This window comes from Labeo rohita, chromosome 8 (genome assembly GCF_022985175.1).
Source record: "Labeo rohita strain BAU-BD-2019 chromosome 8, IGBB_LRoh.1.0, whole genome shotgun sequence".
Taxonomy (NCBI): Eukaryota; Metazoa; Chordata; class Actinopteri; order Cypriniformes; family Cyprinidae; genus Labeo; species Labeo rohita.
The window spans coordinates 13,078,438-13,100,570 of NC_066876.1; the positions used below are offsets into that span (position 1 = coordinate 13,078,438).

Here is a 22,133-nt window from a genome sequence, read left to right on the forward strand (position 1 = left end):
GAAAACAAAAACAACAACTTAATTCAACAGTTTCTTCTCTTCTGTGTTAGTCTTCGATCCACATTCATGAGAGTATCCTGATTGCTGTCTATGCAGGGTCAGAAAGCTCTCAAATTTCATCAAAAATATCTTAACTTGTGTTCTGAAGATGAACAAAGGTCTTAAGGGTTTGGAACAACATGAGGATGAGTAATTAATGACAAAATTTTGGGATGAACTAACTCATCAATATTTAACCATTAATATTTCTCATTTCTAGAACCTTTTGGGTAATAAAATTTCAGGAAATAAATACTTTTATTCAGAAATAATGCATTAAATGATCAAAAGTGACAGTAAAGACATTTAAAATGCTACGAAAGTTTTCTATTTCAAATGCTGTAAAGTTTGAACGATCAATTGAACACAAAATCCTAAAATAGTGGCCAATAATAAGATATGTTTTTGGAACAGCAAATCAGCAGATTTGAACGATTTCTGAAGGATCATGTGACAACGAAGACTGGAAAGATGATGCTTCAAAAATTCATCACAAGAATAAATTACAAAAATTCACAATATTATTGTTTTTGCTGTATTTTGATCAAATAAATGCAGCCTTGGTGAACAATCAAACAAAAAATAATACTACTAAAACATCTGCTAAAATCACAACTGGTTCAAAACATATAATCCATAAATGTTTCAAAACTACAAAACAACTTGATTTTGTTTATCACCAATTAAATAAGAAATTTTAAAATGATCATAAAAACTAAATTGGGTTGTTGACGTGACATGGCATTTTCACTGTCCCACTAGATAAAAATGAATATAATTAATATTTTCGTTGTTTTCAATGCTGTAAATCATTAAACATTTCTGCATGGAACTGTTATTATAAAAGCTGCACTGTTATTCGATGTTTTTTTTTTTCTTTCGAGCCAAATGTCAAAATTATCCTATGGTGTGACTGTCTCAAGCATGGTTCAATAAATTACAACAAATTAAAAAGAAAAACATAAAAATGTTAATAAACACCTCCGGCATAATTGTATGGCGGAATGACACCAACAGCCAATTTCACCAAGGACCCCATTCATGGTCGTGTTACTGAAGCCCCTTGTCAAGCCCATGACATGTGCACATGGTCAGTTTTTGTCTTAGAATTGTTCAAATATTTAACTTTTTTGGAACCACTACAAAAGTGTTACATTTTGTTGTCCTTTGGTGTGACACCCCTTAATTATATTTTTAAATAAAAACTGTATGTTAAATTACATAATCATGGAAAATTATGCAAATATGTCTTGCAAACCACTAATGACAGGTTAGCTTGGAATAGCAAGGTCATTAATTGACACAAAAAGCTGAAACGTCCTATGGTGTGACAGAAAATGCCCTCCGGTGTGACGCCTGTACTGTCACACCATATAGGACAAAGATGTCACACCAGAGGACAAAGTCTCTTTAAAAAGCATTTTAAATGATTAAATAAGAACTCCTTTTTAGTCGGTTTTGATTATTTTGAGTGTTCTTAAATGCAGCGATTACATTACACTACTTTCTGATGTTTTTGCAGAAAACTTGTACTGTTACAAAGTGTCACGAAAATAAGCATAAAATGTGATACTTTGTTTTTGAAACAGAAAGAATGGAGGGACAGGAAGAGAGAGGACACAGAAATACAGAGAGAAAATTAACAGGCATCCACCAGAAGGTGGAGATCCTAAGAGAACAAGGCAGAGATTAAATAGAATCAAAATGATGCCTTAAAAAGAGTAGCTATTTTTAACATTTTTGTTCTTACAGTCCTGAGAGGAACTATTTTTGTACCTAGTGCAAAATAGATTTATTAAAGGAAATGGGGGTGAAATAGTAAAATTCCCATAAAAATATACACCTGTGCCAAAATTTATGCAGCTGGCAGAATTATCAAAACAACAAAACTGAAATGGACAAAAATGTCCAAAAGGTCGCACAAGGGTTAACTTCCTTATACGGGTTTGAGCTGTTTTGTCAGACCGTATTTTTTACGGGGGTTCATACCGGAGCTCTTTATCACTCAAGTGCAACACCATATCATGTGAGCTACCGAGCAAACCTACTGAATTAGAAAACTCACGCATATGAAGCTGTATATGTAAAGCCAGCATTCAGAAGTATCAGTTTTCACACAGGATGTTGAAATTGTTTTGAAGCCATAACAGAATATTCATTACTTGTGTGCAAATTAGGTTTGTGTGTAAATTAGGTTTGTGTGTGTCTAACTGGAAACTGCGGTGATTCGTACATATAGGTACGTTTTTTCAGTTTTGCAGAAATGTATATAGAGGCACGTATTTCCAATGAGCTTATGTTGCAACTAACACTACAGGTGGAAAGATTTCCATGCTACGACAGCATCTGTTGGTAAAGAGCGAACAGATTTATTCCCGAACATCCGTCAGGATATAGAGCTGTTTTGTAATTGTTCCTCTGACCCAGTGCCAGTAACGGGTACTCAGTGTTGCGTCTGCACGTCGGACCCATCGGCAGTTGTTTTCCCCCATAATTCTATTTCCGTGCGTGGGTTCGATCGTACATTAACTCGGCTTCCTGCCTTGTGATTATCGTGGGCCCAGAATATCGAGGATCTGCGGAGCGGTAGAGAAAGCACGATTTCCTCCAGGCTTGAAGTATTGAGGTGAGCCGCTAATTGAGGCCCCGGCAGAGGCGGGCATCAGCATCAAAGCTCCAGAGGAGATGATTACATGACTGAGCGAGGACAGATTTTCTCAACAAACACATGCAGATGATAGACGCAGAAGAGCCAAGCTGCACCTGGTTGCCTCGGTTTTGGCTCACGCATCTCGAAATCTCGAAACGGCAATCTGCCTTCGCGTGAAGCAATATGTCTCTCGTCTTCGCAAACATGTCCCTACTTAGCGAGTAGTTGTTGCTGACAGGGTCTTTAGCCTGAGTTAAATTCGCTTTTCAGCTCTCTTTAAATAAATCAACAGGACAAGGGTTACCAAAATATCAAGCTGTGCCTGTCGCTCAGTATTTCAAAGGCAGATGTTATTTACAAGCTTTCTCTGACAAATGACAATCCATCTGTCCGCTCGAACCCAGCCCACATTCTTCGACCCGCACAGCCTGTGACTAGCGGCCTCCCTCGAGACATTTCCACGACGGGTTTCGAATGAAATGGAAACAAAATCCAGCACGTCACCCTTGGAGAAGTGTCTTAACTATGTCCAAATTGTCTTCTCTCTTAAAGCTCTGCTGCTGATTTACTGAGAGTCCCGGCCAATCAAAACCTCAAGCCCTGCATGCTGTTGGCTCGCTGAAGACCAGAAACACAGTTAGCATCGCATTCATCGCAGTGCCTTGGTGTTTTCAGAGATCCCTGCTGGGAAATGACCTACATGCTCAATCAAGGAATCTTGAGAAATTCCACTAACATCAGAGTTCGCTGCCAGTTTTCTATTATACATGCATGTTTCTGGATGTCTACAGCTTATATAAGCTCAGCAAGTCAGACTGAGTCAATGAATGGTTTACTGATTAGAATAATGTTGCAATATGGGAACTATATATATATATATATATATATATATATATATATATATATATAAACAGGCAACATGGTACAATTAAAAAAAAAATTGGAGTATAATATTTATAGTTTAGACCTTACATAGGGCCCTTTTCACGATGCAGAAAACATGGATGGATACACAGAAACCAGTCATAAAAATGGAATTCACTGTACAACGTGAAATGTGATGGAATTTGCCAAATTTTAGATGTGACACGTGACACTTTTTTTTTTGCTTTTTAGCCTCTGCCGCATGTGTTTATGTGAGTACATAAACACATGAATATAATCTCTAGAACTGCTCTGAGAGTCAATTCACGAGCATTTTAACGTTTCTTTTGAGAAAAACTATCATCATATTATATACAAACAGAACCAAGTCCACTTCCACAACAACAATTTACAGATGATGTACTCACCCCCTTGTCATCCAAGATGTTTATGTCTTTCTTTCTTCAGATTTCAAAGAAATTGTGTTTTTTGAGGAAAACATTTCATGATTTTTCTCCATATAATGGACTGCTATGGTGCCCCGAGTTTGAACCTCCAAAATGCAGTTTAAATGCGACTTCAAACGATCACAAAGGTTGTAAACGATCCCAGCCAAGGAAGAAGGGTCTTATCTAGCAAAACGATTGGTTATCTTCATTAAAAATGTACAATTTGTCTCGCTCTCCCTGAACTCTGTATATTAAGACAGTTGAAAAACTCTGATCGTATTTTCTCCCTCAACTTCAAAATCGTCCTCTATCGCTGTTTTACCTTTTTTGTTAAGGGTGTTTGATCTTCTTTGCATGTTCCCTTTGCATAGACTGGGTCGGTACTTCTGCAGCGATGTAGGATGATTTTGAAATGATTTTTGAAGTTGAGGGAGAAAATACGATTGGAGTTTTTCGACATACCCTAACTGTCTTGAGGCAGAATACACAGAGTTCAGGATCGCAAGACAAGACGAGCGTTTGAGATTAGAAAGTATTTAAATTGTATTTTTTTAATGATCGTTTCGCTAAATAAGACCCTTCTTCCTCGGCTGGGATCATTTACAACTGCATTTGGGATCGTTTGAAGCTGCATTTAAATGCATTTTGGAAGTTCAAAATCGGGGCACCATAGCAGTCCATTATATGGAGAAAAATCCTGAAATGTTTTCCTCAAAAAACAAAATTTCTTTACGACTAAAGAAAGAAAGACATGAACATCTTGGATGACAAGGGGGTGAGTACATTATCTGCAAATTGTTGTTCTGGAAGTGGAGTTCTCCTTTAAAGGTCTTCACAACAACCCGTCAATATAAAAGTTGGAGAAACTGTGACAAAAATATATATACTTATTTTAATGATAGTATTACTACTAATATTAAAATTATTAATATAACATTATTTTTAGGGAATATTTACCAGAAAAATGTTAATACACAATACAGTATTTCTGAAATTAAATTTTTTTATTTATTTATGTTTTTTTAATAAAATCAATTAATCAGTGTTCCTTTTGAATAATACAATTTAATGAAACAATAAAATTGGAAGACAGAAAATTGATGGGAACAGAATTTGGTAAAAATGAAAATAAATTTGAGAGAAAATATTTTGTTAAATCATGTATGTTTCACAGTTTCAGTTAATTAGACGTGTTTTTTATTAATATTTCTTAATTTAACCATTAAAATAGAGTCTAGAAAAAATTAAAACAGAAAAAACAGAATCCAGGAAAATTAAAACAGAAAAAAAGGGATTTAGAAAAAAAAAATAAAACTGAATTTTGGAAAAAAATAGTTTTAACAGAAAAAGTATGTAAAAATGCTGTTATAAAACTGTTAATTGGGTTAGACTTTTATTATTAAAGTACAGTTAAATGATGCATTGATTTTTTTTGTATGTTTACTGTTAGTTAAAAAAATAATAATAATGAAATTTTTCAGCATTCCCTTTGATTAATTCAGTTTAATGAAACAATTAATTTGGAATACAGAAAATTGATAGCAACAGAATTTAGTAAAAATGAAAATAAATTTGAGAGAAAAATCGCTGTTTTCAGTTAATTAGACATGCTTTTTGATTAATATTTTTAAATATAACCATTAAAATAGAGTCTAAAAAAATTAAAATGGAAAAAACAGATTCCAAGAAAATTAAAATGGAAAAAAGAGGATTTCGAAAAAAATCAAACTGAATTTGGGAAAAAATAAAACAGATTTCATAAAGCCCCACTTACACTTACATGTGGAATCAATATTTTTTTTTATTTTTAAGAAATGCACTTCAATTCAACAAGGATGCATTAAATTGATAGATGAAGCCTGATGGAATGGAGAAAATCACAGCGGTCTCAAAATGTGTTTTTGATGCTGAATGCTTGTTTTACTTGAAACAGAATCTTAAAATGTGGCTCTCATGGTGAAATTTAGCAGAACCGGTAATAATAAAAGCAACTAAATAGTACAGCAAAGCAGTAAATGTGTTATTCCTACAAATGTAAATTTGCAAAACTGAAAAAAAGAAGAAAACAAAAATATAAATACACGAAAAAATCTAAAAGTATACACAACTGTTTAAAAGTTTGGGGTCGATAAGATTTTTCTCAGAATTCTATTAGAAAGTCTACACGGACAGCATTTATTTGAAACAGAAACATAAATGTCTTTACTGTCACACTAATCATTTGAATGTTCCACAGAGCATGTAGACAGAACTGTGTAAAACCTAAACACACCCAGGCACACGATGAGCTGTAAAGTTCTTGAATTATTTAAATGAAGACTTAATAATGTGCCAAAGCAAGCAAGACGAATGGTAATTCATCTATAGCACCAAATAAAACTGCCACCAGACAGAGTAACACTGAGAGTGCCTCACCTTCATGGGAACCACTTGCATGAGGATGGCGAAGTTCGTCAGATGATTGCACAAGCAAATAGAGAAGGACAGGTTTCCATCAGCTCTCACACAGCCCTCGTTGGACCACACACCCTCCTTGGAGCTGAAACACACATACATACAGGTTTAATTGTGCATTGCAGCCGCTGGAGTTATTCATTGTTTATACTGAAACCATACACATTCACACCCTCGCCCAGCGATAATGCAATTACCAGCGAGTTATTAATCAAATCAGATCTAAACGAAATCAAAACGAACGCAAGACCCCATTAATCTCGGCGAAAGCCAATATTCCAGCTTCATCATTCCATTAGAGATGCAGTCATTTATTAAATGTCCACATGGGAGAATGAGCGAACGAGCATAAGAAAGAATGAGAGAGAAAGAGAAGACGAGAGAAAAAGCTCTCAATCCAAATCAAACACGCTCTATTTCAAATTATTCACATTTTTCACATGATCCTAAAAATTGGCTGCGTTTATTGGCTTTAAGTGGTTTTTCGGGCATAGCTATTATGGTATAAAATTGCTTTTTATTAAAAACAGACTTTCACAATTTCTAAATGACATGTCTGAATGATGAATTGGAAGAAAGACAAAGATTCAGGCTGCGAGCAAATTCTGTTCTTTAAATAGATAGTCAACATAAAAATGGCTGGATAACACAATGTAGATACGTTAAATGTCATAAATGTACCCTATTTCTGGCGCTTACTGTACGTAGGTAATGGGATAACAGTGGGGACATAAATATAAGACACACACATTGATATAATAAAGCACTATCTGACAAGCTTCAACGGGAAATGTGAAACGAGACACTAAAAATGACAGATTGAGAGAGATAGATGGGAGAGAGTGAATATACAGGAAGGACTGCATAAATATCTCTGAACAGTGAAAGTTGGGACACACTCAAAGAGAAATATAAAAGACCATAAATAAAGTGAAAGATGTCTTAATAATATCTAAAAATGTGAACATGAGTCCCACACTGCAATCTTAATAGTTTTAACAGAAAAAGTATGTTAAAAAGCTACCATAAAACTGTTTAGACATTAGACATTTATATTAAAGTACTGTTAAAACAATGCATGGACGTTTATTGTAAGTAAAAATATATATAAAAAAAAATACATTCTAATTTTCAGTAAAAAGACTTTATTTAAATAGTTATTATTTAAATTATATATTGTTATTTTGTTACCACGGTGGTTATTAGTACATGTTTTAAAATACACCACAGATTTTAATAGTTTAAGAAAGATGGGATTTAACATTATTTTGAGTAAGACATAAGAATTTAACGTAATAACTGAGCAAGAAAAAAACATATTAACATCGACGTTTAAGATCAGTAAGGTTTTTAATGTTATTTTTAAAGATGTTTCTTATGCTCATCAAGGTTGCATTTATTTGATAATAAAAGTAATATTGTGAAATACTATTTCAATGCAAAATAGCTGTTTTCAATGTAAATATATTTTAAAATGTTATTTATTTTTGTGATGCAAAGCTGAATTCATCGAAGAATCTTGAAAAAAGAATCACAGGTTTTAAAAAATCATTAAGCAGCACAAATAGTTCCAACATTGAAATTAAAAGTAATATTAGCATATTAGAATGATTTCTGAAGGATCATGGGACACTAAAGACTGGGGTAATGATGCTGAAAAATTAACTTTGCATCACAGGAATAAATTATATTTTAAAATATATTTAAATAGAAAACTATTATTTTAAACTGTAATAATATTTCACAATATTACTATTTTTTCTGTATTTTTGATTAAATAAATGCAGCCTTGATGAGCATAAACTTTAAAAAACAACTTTTGAACGGCAGTGTACTTCCCTTTTCTTTTTAGTGAATTTTAGTCGATTTTTCTTTTAGTGAATGCAAGCCAGTATTCAAATTTTTTGGCTATAATCTTGTGAGTTGCAAACAAATAATTGTTGCATGCAATATTAAATCAACATTTGTGTGCATGAATACATATTTGAAGCTGTGAGACCCACCTGTAGTCCAGGAAGGCGCAGTACAGGAACACTTTATTGCTTTGGTTTAAGGCCTGGAGCTGCTGTTCTTTACTCTGAAAGACAGAGAACAACACAGTTAAGAATGAAACATCACAGCTGATATGCTGTAGCACAGTAAAGTTCTTCTCAGACTCGTTCAGTCTGAAAGATTCCCTCCATCACACCAGAGGTTAGAAATAGGTATTGCAGTATCAGCGGTGCAATGTTGCTAAATATATCAATAGGTGACATTTTAAAACATACACACACTCAGTCCTTTCAACTAAATATATCCACTCAGAAGCAAGAACGCTTTTCATCGCTTTCCAATAGTCAGGTTCTCAGAGCATCCATGACCGCATGATTGGCATGACTATATCGGGATGGAGTAAAGAACAGAGCCATATTCCAGACATGAATGGAAACGAGCTGGTGGAGTGGATAAAGGATGTTCGGAAACAGCTCGGAAACTACCTCTAGGATATTATCCAGCTGAACCGGTGATAATTTAAGAGAGGAAAGAATCAAGAGAATCGGAAGAACATACCAACACTGAACGTTCAAAATGTGAACCAGTTGTTGCTGCGTTTCACAGAAACAACAAGTTAAATGATAACGTGACACTTTGAGTTACTGAAGGCAGTCTTATTTTGGTATTATTATTAAAATACTATTTAATTTGTATTAATAATTTGAATTGGCTTTTAATTTTTATGTGGTTTTATTTTAATTTTAATTAAAGTTTTGGTAATTTTGTTTTGTGTTTTCACATTTTTTATTAGTTACTGTGTTTTTAAATAAGTGTATATAGTTTTTAATTTTTATATATATATATATATATATATATACATAACAAAGTGTGCCTGACAGGAACAGAACATAATATAATTATATTAATTACTAAGTGATACAAAGAGATACAAACCCAGTGCTTTTATTTATTTATTTTTTTAAATTTTGCATTACTTGTAAGGCTTAAATAAATAGCATAAATGATGTCCAAGAGTTTTAGAGAGGGAAATTTGTGTGACTGAAATTTAATTAAGTTTGCACAAACTTTTTATTTTTGTGTTTTTCAGTATTTTTAAGTTTTTTGTTCTTTGTTTTTGTAAGGCATAAATAAAAATAATGATTTTTTAAGATCTAAAACATAAATGATCTTATCTTAATAATTTGAACATGCATGGAAAATGCTATGACAAAAAAATGTTTTTGGTGAATTGTAGGTTATAAAGATAAGATTTAAATTTAAAAATACTATTAAAATATGTATCATGTAAGTAAAAATACAGGTTTAACATACATTATAATCTACAGTAAAAAAAAAAAAAAATAAAATAAAATAAATAAATGAATTTTCCCAGAAGTTCCTGTATGATACAATCACATTTGATTTTACATTTGAATACTTAGTTTATATTATTTATAACATGCACAAATAATTTAACATAAAGATATATAGTTAATAACCCTACCACTAATACTACTATTCAAAAGTTTATGTTCACCAAGATTGCATTTATTTGTTCAAAAAATACAGTAAAAATACATATACAAAATACAATAATATTGTAAAATATTATTAAGTGGCTTTTTCTATTTTAATATATTTTAAAATGTAATTTATTCCTGTTCAACAGGGCTGCATCTATTTGTTCAAAAAATACAGTAAAAAAAGTAATGATGTAAAATATTAGGTCTTTTCTATTTTAATGTATTTTAAAATGTAATTTATTCCTAAAAGCTACATTTTCAGCAACCTTTCATATATAGCAATAATTACTGCTCAATGAACATTTATTAATATAAATGTGGAAAATAGAACAACTAAATGTTGTTGCTTATTATTTTTGTAAATATACAGTTTTTTCAGGATTCTTTGATGAATAGAAAGTTTAGCAAGATCAGCATTTATTTCAAATTATTTTGTCACTTGTAATTAATTTGATGCTTCATTGCTAAGTAAAAGTACTAATTTCTGTAGTACTAATCATACTGGTCCCAAACTTTTGAAGTATAAGTAATACTATTATCAGAAATATTGTAATAGTAATAATATTACATTTATATATATTGATTATATAATAGTATATAATATGATATTTTAACACTTTAAAAAATGATTGAAACAACAGCACACCAAAGTTTTTTTTAATAAACATATATATTCAACAGTTCTATAACTGTTGTGTTATTATGGTGGTTATCAGTACATTTTAAAGGATATCACAAATTTTAATAGTTCAGGTTGCTATATTAACATAACATATTTTTAAACCACATTTTCCACTATTTTTGTGGGGTTTTCATGGGGAAAATCTGGGGCAAAAAAGAAATAAATAAATAAGTAATAATAATAATATTTATGCAAAATGTATTTTTTTAAACACCAATTAATTATCAATTTCTAAGAGATGGTCAGTTTTGGGTCAGAAAACAATATTCCACACGTTAAAAGTCTAAGCGTGAGTAGATGGAAAGTTTGAGCCATCCTGACAGGGACAAGACAGGCTGTGTGATGAGCAGAGAGGAGCGGCTATGGGTGCGGTTCTCCTCTGCGCTCCACAAACTTTCTCACTTTCGCTCACTTAAGCTTCTCTTTTAGAGTCTATTGCCGTCCCACTCTCTCTCTCCAGGCCAAAATCTCATTACTAAAAAAAGCAGGTAATTTTTACAGCTCCATCAGCAAGTCTCTTTCTCTCTCTCTCTCCAGTCAAATGAACACAGATGGGGTTGGCTCGGTGTTTGCGGCTCCCCCCCTACCCCGCAGCAATCTGCACTTGCCAGAGAAGCGTGAAAGCACTCCAACACTTTATTAACAACAAAGGGCTTGCAAAAGAGCACGCAGTATTGGAGGAGCTCCCTTTCGAATCTAAAGACACAGAGAGAGCAAAATTGTACCTAAAATACATGCAAAATCACAGGTAGGTGATTAAGTACAGGCTTTTATGAGAAGCTTGTACAGGTTTGGAAGGAGTCCTCGAGTTATAACTTTTATAGCCGCTGAGAACTGTAATGGTACAACTCATCGTAGGGGTTAAACGTTGGCTGGATGTTACGTAACCTTTGATTTTCTGGGGGGAGGTGGGGGGGGTGCTTGGGGTATTTGGCAGCTGCTATGACATCATTCTCACCGGCCTATCAAATGGCAGCAGCTTGTGTAATCACACATCAGGTCTATTCAGAGAGCCTGACTGACATGTGTTCATAATTAAGCAGAAAACACTCATCCCTGTCATGCTGATGGAATGGTTTGCACAGTCAGCTTCACCAACTGGCGCTTTAGATCCTTTTCTGATCGGACGACGCGTTTAATACCAAGCGTATGCGAGCCTCTGTATTGTCGCTTAGAGGAATGTGGAGAATGACAATAATGTGAATACATTCTGGGTGAAGCTGACGGTTTTGGACAACAGTCGAGGACCATAAGGCACGTAAGCTGGGTTGAGCCCTGCGGATTTGGTTTAATATGGTTAAAGTTTTTCTAAATCACCAAAAGTCACAACAATTGAGTAAAATACTTTCTCTTTTAGCCCTCCTCTCATCTCTTTTGTCAAAATATAGAACGTCTTCCACCAGAATGTGCCAGAAGTTAATAGAAAACAACCTCACAGCTTTGCTCTATTTGGGTCTTTTTCAAAGTTCCCCTCAAAGCTTCACGTGGGTGCCAAACTTCCTCACACTTCACACCCGCCCGAGTGATCTCTCCATCCTTGTCACTGTTTGTTGGGAGTGGGAGGTACACAGATGTGCTGGCTGTAATATCACAACATGGCAAAGGCTTGTGAGTATTATTTCAAACATGCACATATCATTTAACAGAAAGATTAAATCTACGTATTTTGTAAGTAAAAATAAAAGTTTAATATACCTTATTATCTACAGTAAATAAAATAAAATAATAAAATAAAATAAAATAAAATAAAATATAATAACGAATGTTCCCAAAAGGTCTTCCATGATACAATCACATTTGATTTTAAATTGTATTTAAACAGTTATTTTTTATTATTTATAACATGCACATATAATTTAGCATAAAGGTATTTAATGAATAACCCTACCATTAACACTACCATTCAAAAAGTTCAGGGTTGGTACAATTTTTAAGTATTTTCATGCTCACCAAGGCTGCATTTATTTGAAAATAAAATAAAATAAATTAAATTAAATTAAATAAATGAACGTTCCCAGAAGGTCCTGCATGATACAACCACATTTGATTTTTTAAATTTTATTTAAGTAGTTATTTTATATTATTTATAACATCCACATATAATTTAGCATAAAGGTATTTTATGAATAACTCTACCATTAACACTACCATTCAAAAGTTTATGGTTGGTATTATTTTTAATTTTTATAAAATTAAATTAATACAACAAAATAAAATAACAGTAATATTATGAAATTATTTTAAAATGACTCTTTTCTATTTTAATATTTTTTGAATGTCATTTATTCCTGTGGTAAAAGGATTTTTTGCGTTTCAGCTACTGCTCAGATATTAGAATGATTTCTGCTCAAGGAACATTTATTATTATAAATGTGGAAAACAACAACAAAATGTTGCTGCTTAATATTTTTGTCGATATCCATTTTTTCCAGGATTCTTTGATGAATAGAAAGTTCAAGTTCAGTTTTGAAACATTATAAATGTATTTAATGTCAATTTTAATTAATTTGAAGAATTGTTGCTGAATGCAAGTATAAAAGTAAAAAAAAAAAAAAAAGTGCTGGTCCCATACTTTTGACCGAAGTTTGGGATCAGTAAGACTTGTAATGTTTTTTTTACAGAAGTCTCTTATGCTCATCAGGGCTGCATTCATTTGATCAAAAATACAGAAAAAACAAAATGTTATTACAATACAAAATAATGGTTTCTATTTAAATATACTTTAAAATATAATTTATTCATTTGATGCAAAGCTGAATTTTCAGCATCATTACTTCAGTCTTAAGTGTCACATGATCTTTCAGAAATCATTCTAATATGCAGATTTATTATTAGAATTATCAATGTTGGCAACAGTTGTGCTGCCAAATATTTTTTTTGAACCAGTGGATTCTTTGATGAAAAAAAGTTAAAATATAAGTCTTTACTATAACTTTTAATCAATTTAACACATCCTTGCTGAATAAAAGTATTAATTTCTTTCAAAAAAATAAAAAATAAATAAATAAAAATTTACTGACCCCAAACTATATGTATATTGTAAGAAAAGATTTCTGTTTCAAATAAATGCTGTTCTTTTTAACTTTTTATTCATCAAAGAACACTGATGATAAATCAGCATATTAGAATGATTTCTGAAGCATCATGTGACACTAAACACAGGAGTAATGATGCTGAAAATTCAGCTTTCCATCACAAGAAATAAATTAGATTTGAATGTATATTAAAATAGAAAAACATTATTTTATATCATAATACTATTTCACAGTATTTTTTTTTGACAGCATAAAAAACATGTTAAAAAAACATTAAAAATCTTACTGATCACAAAAATAATTTAGGCCTACATATCATCACAATTCACATCTTTACACTCAAAAATTAATATGCTTTCTTTAAAGTATTTTTATTGTGTATCTGTCTTGCATTCGCTGCTCTTTATGTTTGTTTGCCAATACTCTCCATTTTCTATGTTGTTGCTTTGTTTTTTCTAAGTGTCTTTGCTGTATCATGATATGCACTAATTTTGTTTTCTTTTTGTTTCTGGACTGGGCAAATGTCTGTGACTATGTGAAATGACTGTCCATTACGTTACTGATTTTGTAAAGCGTCCTTGAGCACTAAGGCACTATATAAATTAAACATATTATTATTATTAAAAGGCAATAGGCTGCAGTGTGTATCTGAAGGGCTGGCAGTATGATACAGAAGTGGGAGTATTCTATCTATACTTTTGGGACAGTACCCTTGATGCCTGACTTTTATGACTAACCCACTGACTAACTGAAGGAAACTCTGAGCGCTAACAATACAATAAAGTCTATATTTCATTTATGCAGCACAAGTACAAGCCTACAGTATTTTACAAGTGTTAACAGAGCAATAAAACAGTGGTCTGTTTTTTTTGTTTTGTTTTTTTTTCAAAAATCAGCCGAAAAGTTATTACTATAATTCTTCTGGATCACTAAGATTTATATTAGGTAAATAAAGTAAATTAGTAAATACTCAAGTTTGGCATGCCTTTAAATACTTCTTATTCACATAATGTCTCTCTTTCTCTCTCACACATACGTAAGAGCACATGTTGGGAATGGCCTGCTAAACATCTCCTCACACATTCTCTGTGATTGAGACCAAACCCTGTTACACACCGTATGAAACATGCTGCCGTTGGTTTCTGTGAGGTATGCTGGTTAATGGCACTGCGCTCGGGTATATTTAAAGCACTGCTCAATCTAAATAAAGCCTGGCTGGGCTAAATTTAAAAACACAGAGCAGAGGAGTGTAGTCCAAGCTTAACGCAGAAGATAAATGGTGAAAAGTAAATGTAGGTTTTCGGTCTCTCCCGTTCTATTCACAGGCTCTGTAATTACAAAGTCTATGGACAGGCTGGGCTATAATTTAGAGCAGCTGCTTATGCAGACAAAGAATAATGTACGTGCAAAGTCAATGAAAAGCGTAGAGACCCGTCACATCGAAAACCTGGAAATGAGACAGGAGTAGGAAATATCGCAAGCATGATTTGAGCTAGTGTTACCGAAATAAGCATGGATCGCTGTGTAGGAGTGCTAACTACAAACTTTAATCTGATTCCTACAAAATCACAATCAGGCCCAAGCCACACAGCTAAATTTAGCTTCAATATATGTGATTGCTTCAGTAGATATGATTGCTTTACACTCTGCTGTTCTTGATCACAGCCAATGATAAACCATGAGAAAAGTTCCTGCCCACAAACAGAGACACTGTGCATAAACAGATATAAAACAGTTGCATTGGTGAAAATAATCTTATTTGAGCAATCTATCCCACTTTCCATAAAATGTCAGGGCCCCAAAACACCCTCACACCCCGGAGGGTAAATCCTCATGGACATGGGTCATTTAAAAAGTCTTGTTTTCCCTTATGAAAAAGAAGTTTATTCAAGTGTGCTATTAGTATACTTCTTTTAAACTAAAACAATAATAAAATAAAATAATACTAAAATAATTTTTGAACAAACAATGTTTGAATTTTATATTTGTTAGGTTATTAGGATTTGCTGTGGCATCAAAATTGTACAATTTTATTTGGTATGTATACTTTTGGTGTCATGTAAGCTTATTTATTAAAATAAAATATAACTTGGGTCAAAAACAATTATAACAGCAACTATTTTATTTTTTTGTGGCCCAATGGGGGCGTTGAGGCCTGAGTATACTGTCAGTATACCTATAAGTTCACGTTTAGTATAGTTGCAGTACAAACTAAAACGTAGATAAAACTACTTGTGTACTCAAAGTTTACTGCTTTTACACCTAAAGTATACTTAAATGTATACTTTTTATATACTACAAAATGGGTCAATTTAGCCCCAAGGAGTATTGAAATAGAGTATACAAGTATACAACTAGTACACTGACATTTGTATACTTACTACATAAAGTATACTTAGTAATATACTTGAACATTACTTAAGTATACTTAATAAACCCTTTTTGGTAAGGGTTTTTCGCCAGCTATGCATGAGAAACAGGATACTGTGGAAGCCCATTTCCGACACTAAATATAAAAAAAAGAAAAGGTAATTGTGACCTTTTATCTTGCACTTCTGACACAATACAAACTCAGTTCTGACTTTTTTTCTTTCAGAATTGCGTGATACAAACTCAAATTTGTTGACTTTTTTTTCTCAGAATTGCATGATACAAACTCACAATTTTGACTTTTTTTTCCTCAGAATTGCGTGATACAAACTCAGCTCTGATTCTTTTCTCAGAAATGCGTGATACAAGCTCACAATTTTCTTTTTTCTCAGAATTGCATGATATAAACTAACATTTTTTACTTTTTTCTCAAAATTGCGTGATACAAACGAAACTTTTTTTCTCAGAATTGACCTATCGGTAAGCCCCACGCCCCTTAGTTACTGTTGCTCCCTTGAAGAAACAAACAGAGTTGCTCACTGTCTTACAATGACAGCTGTCAGTGTGAAAACCTTGTCCCCACGATGTTGTTGCACAATTGTGGACACAGGGGCCACCATTCAAGTGGGAATTAAATATTACATTGAGGGATATATAAAACATTTTGAAATAAATAAGCGGGAGAAGTCTCATATTACGGTCGGTTGTCACAGTCGCGGATGGCAACATGTAGGATCAACACTGTTCATGTATCGCAGGGTACGATTAAATTAATGTACATTTAAACATTTTAATATGGGGAGACACTAAAATGTAGACCTTCGTTTATATGTTTTTGACCTGATGTGAGAACAGTTCACTATTTAGGTTTGTAGCATGGACTCACTAACTTTTAGCCAGAGATTCCCTGCTGAAGCACAGGATGACATTAACGTTCTGCTTGAGCAGATGAAAATTGTAACTTAATGAGTGTATGACAACCAGAAAATGAATGTTTATGTCTTCATTGGGACTGGGGTTGAATGCTTAGGGACATTTTACTCTGTTTTGTTTGGGTTTGAGAAAAGTAATAAAATAAATTCCATTGCCTATCATCTCAGGATACCTGGAATCAGTGTGACAAGTACCACAGGCACATTGTTTTTCCATTTTTGTAGTATAAACACAATCGAACTGATGCAAGCTTCGGATCTTCCAATGTTTCTCTATGGCGCTGAAACCTAAAGTTTCCAAGTTCCGTTCCCCGTGCAACTGATACTCGACTGCCATTGGTTCATCTGCGTTTGAGGGGAGGGGTTTACCGATATGTCAATTGCATGATACAAACTCATAATTTTGACTTTTTTTCTCAGAATTACATTATACAAACTAACTTTTTTTTATTTTTTTCTCAGAATTGAGTGATTCAAACTTGCAATTTTGACTTTTTTCTTAGATTTGTATGATAAAAAACTCACAATTTTGACTGTTTCCTCAGAACTGTGACACAAACTTTCAGTTAACTTCTGACTTTTTTTACAGAATTACGTGATTCAAACTCACAATTTTGACTTTGTTTTCTCAGAACTGTGACACAAACTCACAATGACTTTTTTCTTAGATTTGTATGATACAAACTCGCAATTCAGACTTTTTTTTACAGAATTACGTGATACAAACTCACAATTTTGACTTTTTTCTCAGAACTGAGTGATTCAAACTTGCAATTTTGACTTTTTTCTTAGATTTGTATGATAAAAAACTCACAATTTTGACTGTTTCCTCAGAACTGTGTGATACAAACTCACAGTTAACTTCTGACTTTTTTTCAGAATTGCATGACACAAATTCACAATTTTGACGTTTTCTCAGAATTGTGATACAAACTCGCAATTCAGACTTTTTACAGAATTACGTGATTCAAACTCACAATTTTGACTTTGTTTTCTCAGAACTGTGACACAAACTCACAATTATGACTTTTTTCTTAGATTTGTATGATACAAACTCGCAATTCAGACTGTTTTTTTACAGAATTACGTGATACAAACTCACAATTTTGACTTTTTTCTCAGAATTGTGTGACACAAACTCACAATTCTGACTTTTTTCTTTAGATTTGTATGATACAAACTCACAGTTCTGATTTTTTTCTCAGAATTTCATGATTTAAACTCATAATTCTGAGACAAAACTTAAAAGTCTGGCTTTAGAATTGTAAGTTATTAAGTCAAATGTGAGATATAGAAAATAGTCTTTTTTCTCTCTCAGAATTGGACATTATAACTCGCAACTCCAAGTTTATACCTCATAATTCTGAGAAAAAAGTCTGAATTGCGAGAAAAGTCAGAATTGTTAGATAAAAGTCGCAATTACCTTTTTTTCTTCTTCTTTTTTGTTTTTGTTTTTTGCATATATATCCCTCCAATGTGACACATTTTGTAGTGTAAATGTAACCTAAACTGCATGGGCTCATAACAAGTGATTCCCCTTAATACAAACTGCAAACGTATAAGGGTTTCAAAACATAGGTCCTGAAACATATAAATGCACTGCAGGCAAAACATGCCATTAGCATGAGAAACACTAAAAGAGAGAGCTCATTTTAAAAGTTAAAGTGCATGTCTTTATAAATGCATATAAAAATATCTGAATAGGAGCTGTGCGTAGTCAGAGGAGAAATGCAGAGAGGTGCTCAGGGAGTCAGGCGGTTGTCGGACGTCCTCCGGATCTCTGGAAAAAGCTAGGAAATGGTTGAAACCTCTGTGGAACACTAAAACCTGGACCCAGTCAAGGCTAAATATGCAGCAGAACGTGCTCAGGTAATCATGTGGGGACGTTTTAAGAGCTTACTGGTATTTCTATCAAAACGCTGAAGAAAACACAAGCTTGCTGGAGGATTTGTTCACTGTAAGTCATGACAGGAGAGACGGCTAAAGATATAACTGTTCGAGTAACAAGGCAGGGCAGAACTAACAGTTTAAAGGATAAATTTGCAGGCATTTTAAAGTACAACAGCGGCAAAAGGAAAGAAAGCAAGAGATACGGAGAAAAGGAGGAGGCCACACAATCCGCAGCCGTTGGCTACAACAGGATCGCTTGAGCCAGACCATCTGCTATAGATTATAACGATTCATCTGAGAAAGCATGAGAGAGGGAGGGGAAATAAAGACAGAGGGGGACGTCAGACCAACTCAAAGACACATTTAAAGAAAGACTGGAGAAGAATGAGTGAGTGAGTAAGCCAGTGAATGGGTAACTGAGAGTGAATCAGTAGCTGTGTTTCCATTACCCTTCAAGATGTGCAAATTTAAATTGCGAATTGAAAATATGCCAGATGGAAATGCGCCAATTTCGCTAAAAATCCCATTTATCGCAAAAAGGTTTTTACGCTCACATGAGGTGGTTTTTCAGGCAGTTCGAAAAAGGAATATTTCGCAACACAGCAATGGAAACGGCTTTTTCGCATTTACAGGTCATATGTAAAAAGTCATATGATCATTCTTCAATGTACTATAAACTCCAAGAAACACTTCATACATAGCCGCTCTCAAGTACAAGCGGTTTTCCCTGATATTAATGCTTAGACTTTGTACGCTGCACGCATCTGCGGTGCGTAACGGCTCCAACACGGTCACCAGAGCTGATGTTATGTATACACCAGCAGTGTCACACACATTTTCGCAGAACATTGGTTAATGGTCATTTCGCAATACTTTTTTATCGACATTTATAAAATATCGTCAAAGTTTTGCGCAAATCTGTAATGGAAACGCACCTTGTGATGAGTGTTTGAATAAATAAGTGCGTGAGGAATCAGTGATTAAGTAGGTGAAGGTGACGGTGAGGCTGAATTCATGAATCAGCGAGTGAATGAATGAATCACTGAGTGAGCAAAAGAGTGATTGCTACAAAAAGCAGCACAGCCGTTTTAAACATTAATATAGTTTCTTGAGTACCAAAATAGAAAATTAGAATGATTTCTGTAGGATCATGTAACATTGAAGACTGGAGTAGTGGCTGCTGAAAATGTAGCTTTCCATCACAGGAAAAATAAAATTGTAAAATATATTAAAATAGAAAACTGTTCTTTTAAGTTGTAATAATATGCCACTGTTTTACTGTATTTTTGATCAAATAAATTCAGCCTTAGTAATTATTCCAGACTTTTGACAGAATAAATTTACTCATATTGTGAAATAAGATTTTGGCCACCTTTTGATCACCCATCCCTAGACTAAATAGTTTCTCATTCTTTTTTTATTATTTTTTATCTTTCATTAGTTTCATAGAAATATTTTTAAATAGGGAACTTTGTTTGGCTGTACAACATTGAAAAATAATCAAGATAAGATTGTAGATTGTGATCCTGCATGGAAAAAAAGTGCTATGATATTTTTTTTAGAGAAGCACCGACTGACCAGCCAGGTGACCCGGGCCGGTCCGTTTTGATGGCACACTTACACTCACATACACATGTAAACAAGTCTTCAGCGTGGAAGTTCACTGTAAGTAAAGAAGACACAAAGTTCGCAATTTGTAATACGTGTGGGACCAAAGAAAACCATGGGAAACCCCCCACAGGGCTTGATTACTGCTTGTCTGGGACAGGTAAAGGGGCAGGTGAGAGAGAATTTCTTATCCAACAGGACAAGAATCCTGATTAAAATGGCAAATGAATCCACGTTTTTGAACGAATCGAGCGAGTCAATGATTCAGTGGCTCATTCATAAAGACAGTCACTTGCCTTGTTTCTGAATGAATCAGTTGTTTGAATCGGTTGAATGAATAACTAAATTACTCAATCATTAAAACAGACATTTGCTTCCACCTACTGGTGGTTTGGTTTCATATTTTGGTTTCAAGTATCATTGCATTTTCCCCAACATTTCTTATTGGTAGTATGTTCAAAAAAGTATTTAAAACTTTAATCTTATAAACTTACTTATGCATTTGAAATTTTGCTGTTTAAATTAATTTATGGCACCTCAGCTTCATCAGACAATCTGTGTAAATACATCTGATGTCACTTCAGATGCAGCTTCCGTGTTTCCTGCAGTGCAAAGATGGAGTTTGTTGATATTGATTTCATTTTAATAAGAACTCTACAGTTTCTTATTATTCTGAATTAACTGAAACAATGTAAGAATTTGATGAGAAAGATAACACATTTAATAAGGTTATGGGGGGGAAAAAATCACCATTTCTAAACATAGTGGGAAATGACATCTGATTTATTATATACAGCAACTCATTTTCAGTTGTTTAAGTGAGAGAACATCTGTAATTTATTCTGGACTGGGGGAACTGTAATGTTTAATCATTTCTTTTATTATGTAAATATTTATTTATTTATTTATTTTTATATATGCTGTCAATTATGGTTCTTAGAAAGATAATCTGTATTGGCAGGTCATACATACAAAAAAAGTCTGAAATCGGAATTGGCCCAAAAAAAAATTAAATAGCAATTGGTGTATCTCTAATATTTTTGCCACTGAATAAAATTAGTCAGTTTTATGCGTTTATATGAAGCACAGTTGCTTCAAAAATACAAACTGAATTAAAATGCTCTATACAAACATGATTGAAAATTTAATTTTCATCAGTTTGATAGGACATGTAAACACTGATTGGATTGAAAACCGAAACTAGAAAGTTTTGCTAATGTGCAATGACAGAAATTGTTGTAAGACACATGACGCACAAAATGAGCCGATGTTGTTGTTGTTCAATATAATAAATTACTATTGTGTCGATCTAAAATTCTCTTTTCTTTTCATCGTCTGTGAAGTGGTGCAGGATAATAATGTGCCACAAGTGCTTGCTTCGGACTCTCAACTGCAGATCTTTTGTTTTGGCCATGGGAATGGCTGTTTTTACTACTTGATTAATATAAGCATTATTGCACAATGCCTAATGTGCTTGTCGTCTCCTAATTAGGACCCGAAAAAGATAAATAGCAAGTCTGTTTTTTAAAACAAAGAAAAGGAGGATGGTTAATATGCAAAAACAGCAGGAAAATCTGTATATCTGTGCAGTTTGATTTGAAGCTTATAAACATGTCATATAAATGTGCACATTAACTCTTTATTCACTTTATTCAGTGTTCAT

The 22,133-nt window shown here is 33.3% G+C and overlaps 1 protein-coding gene across 2 annotated transcripts in view; it reads right to left on the minus strand.

The window, feature by feature from the left end:
• adgrd1 (adhesion G protein-coupled receptor D1) overlaps positions 1-22,133 on the minus strand; it is a 74,437-nt gene that overhangs the window by 16,465 nt on the left and 35,839 nt on the right. For both annotated transcript variants that reach the window (XM_051118034.1, XM_051118035.1), the window contains 2 exons: positions 8,460-8,533; positions 6,418-6,541 (listed from right to left, as the gene is read on the minus strand). In XM_051118034.1, the coding sequence (XP_050973991.1) occupies positions 6,418-6,541; positions 8,460-8,533 (198 nt within the window). The remainder of the gene's footprint in view (positions 1-6,417; positions 6,542-8,459; positions 8,534-22,133) is intronic.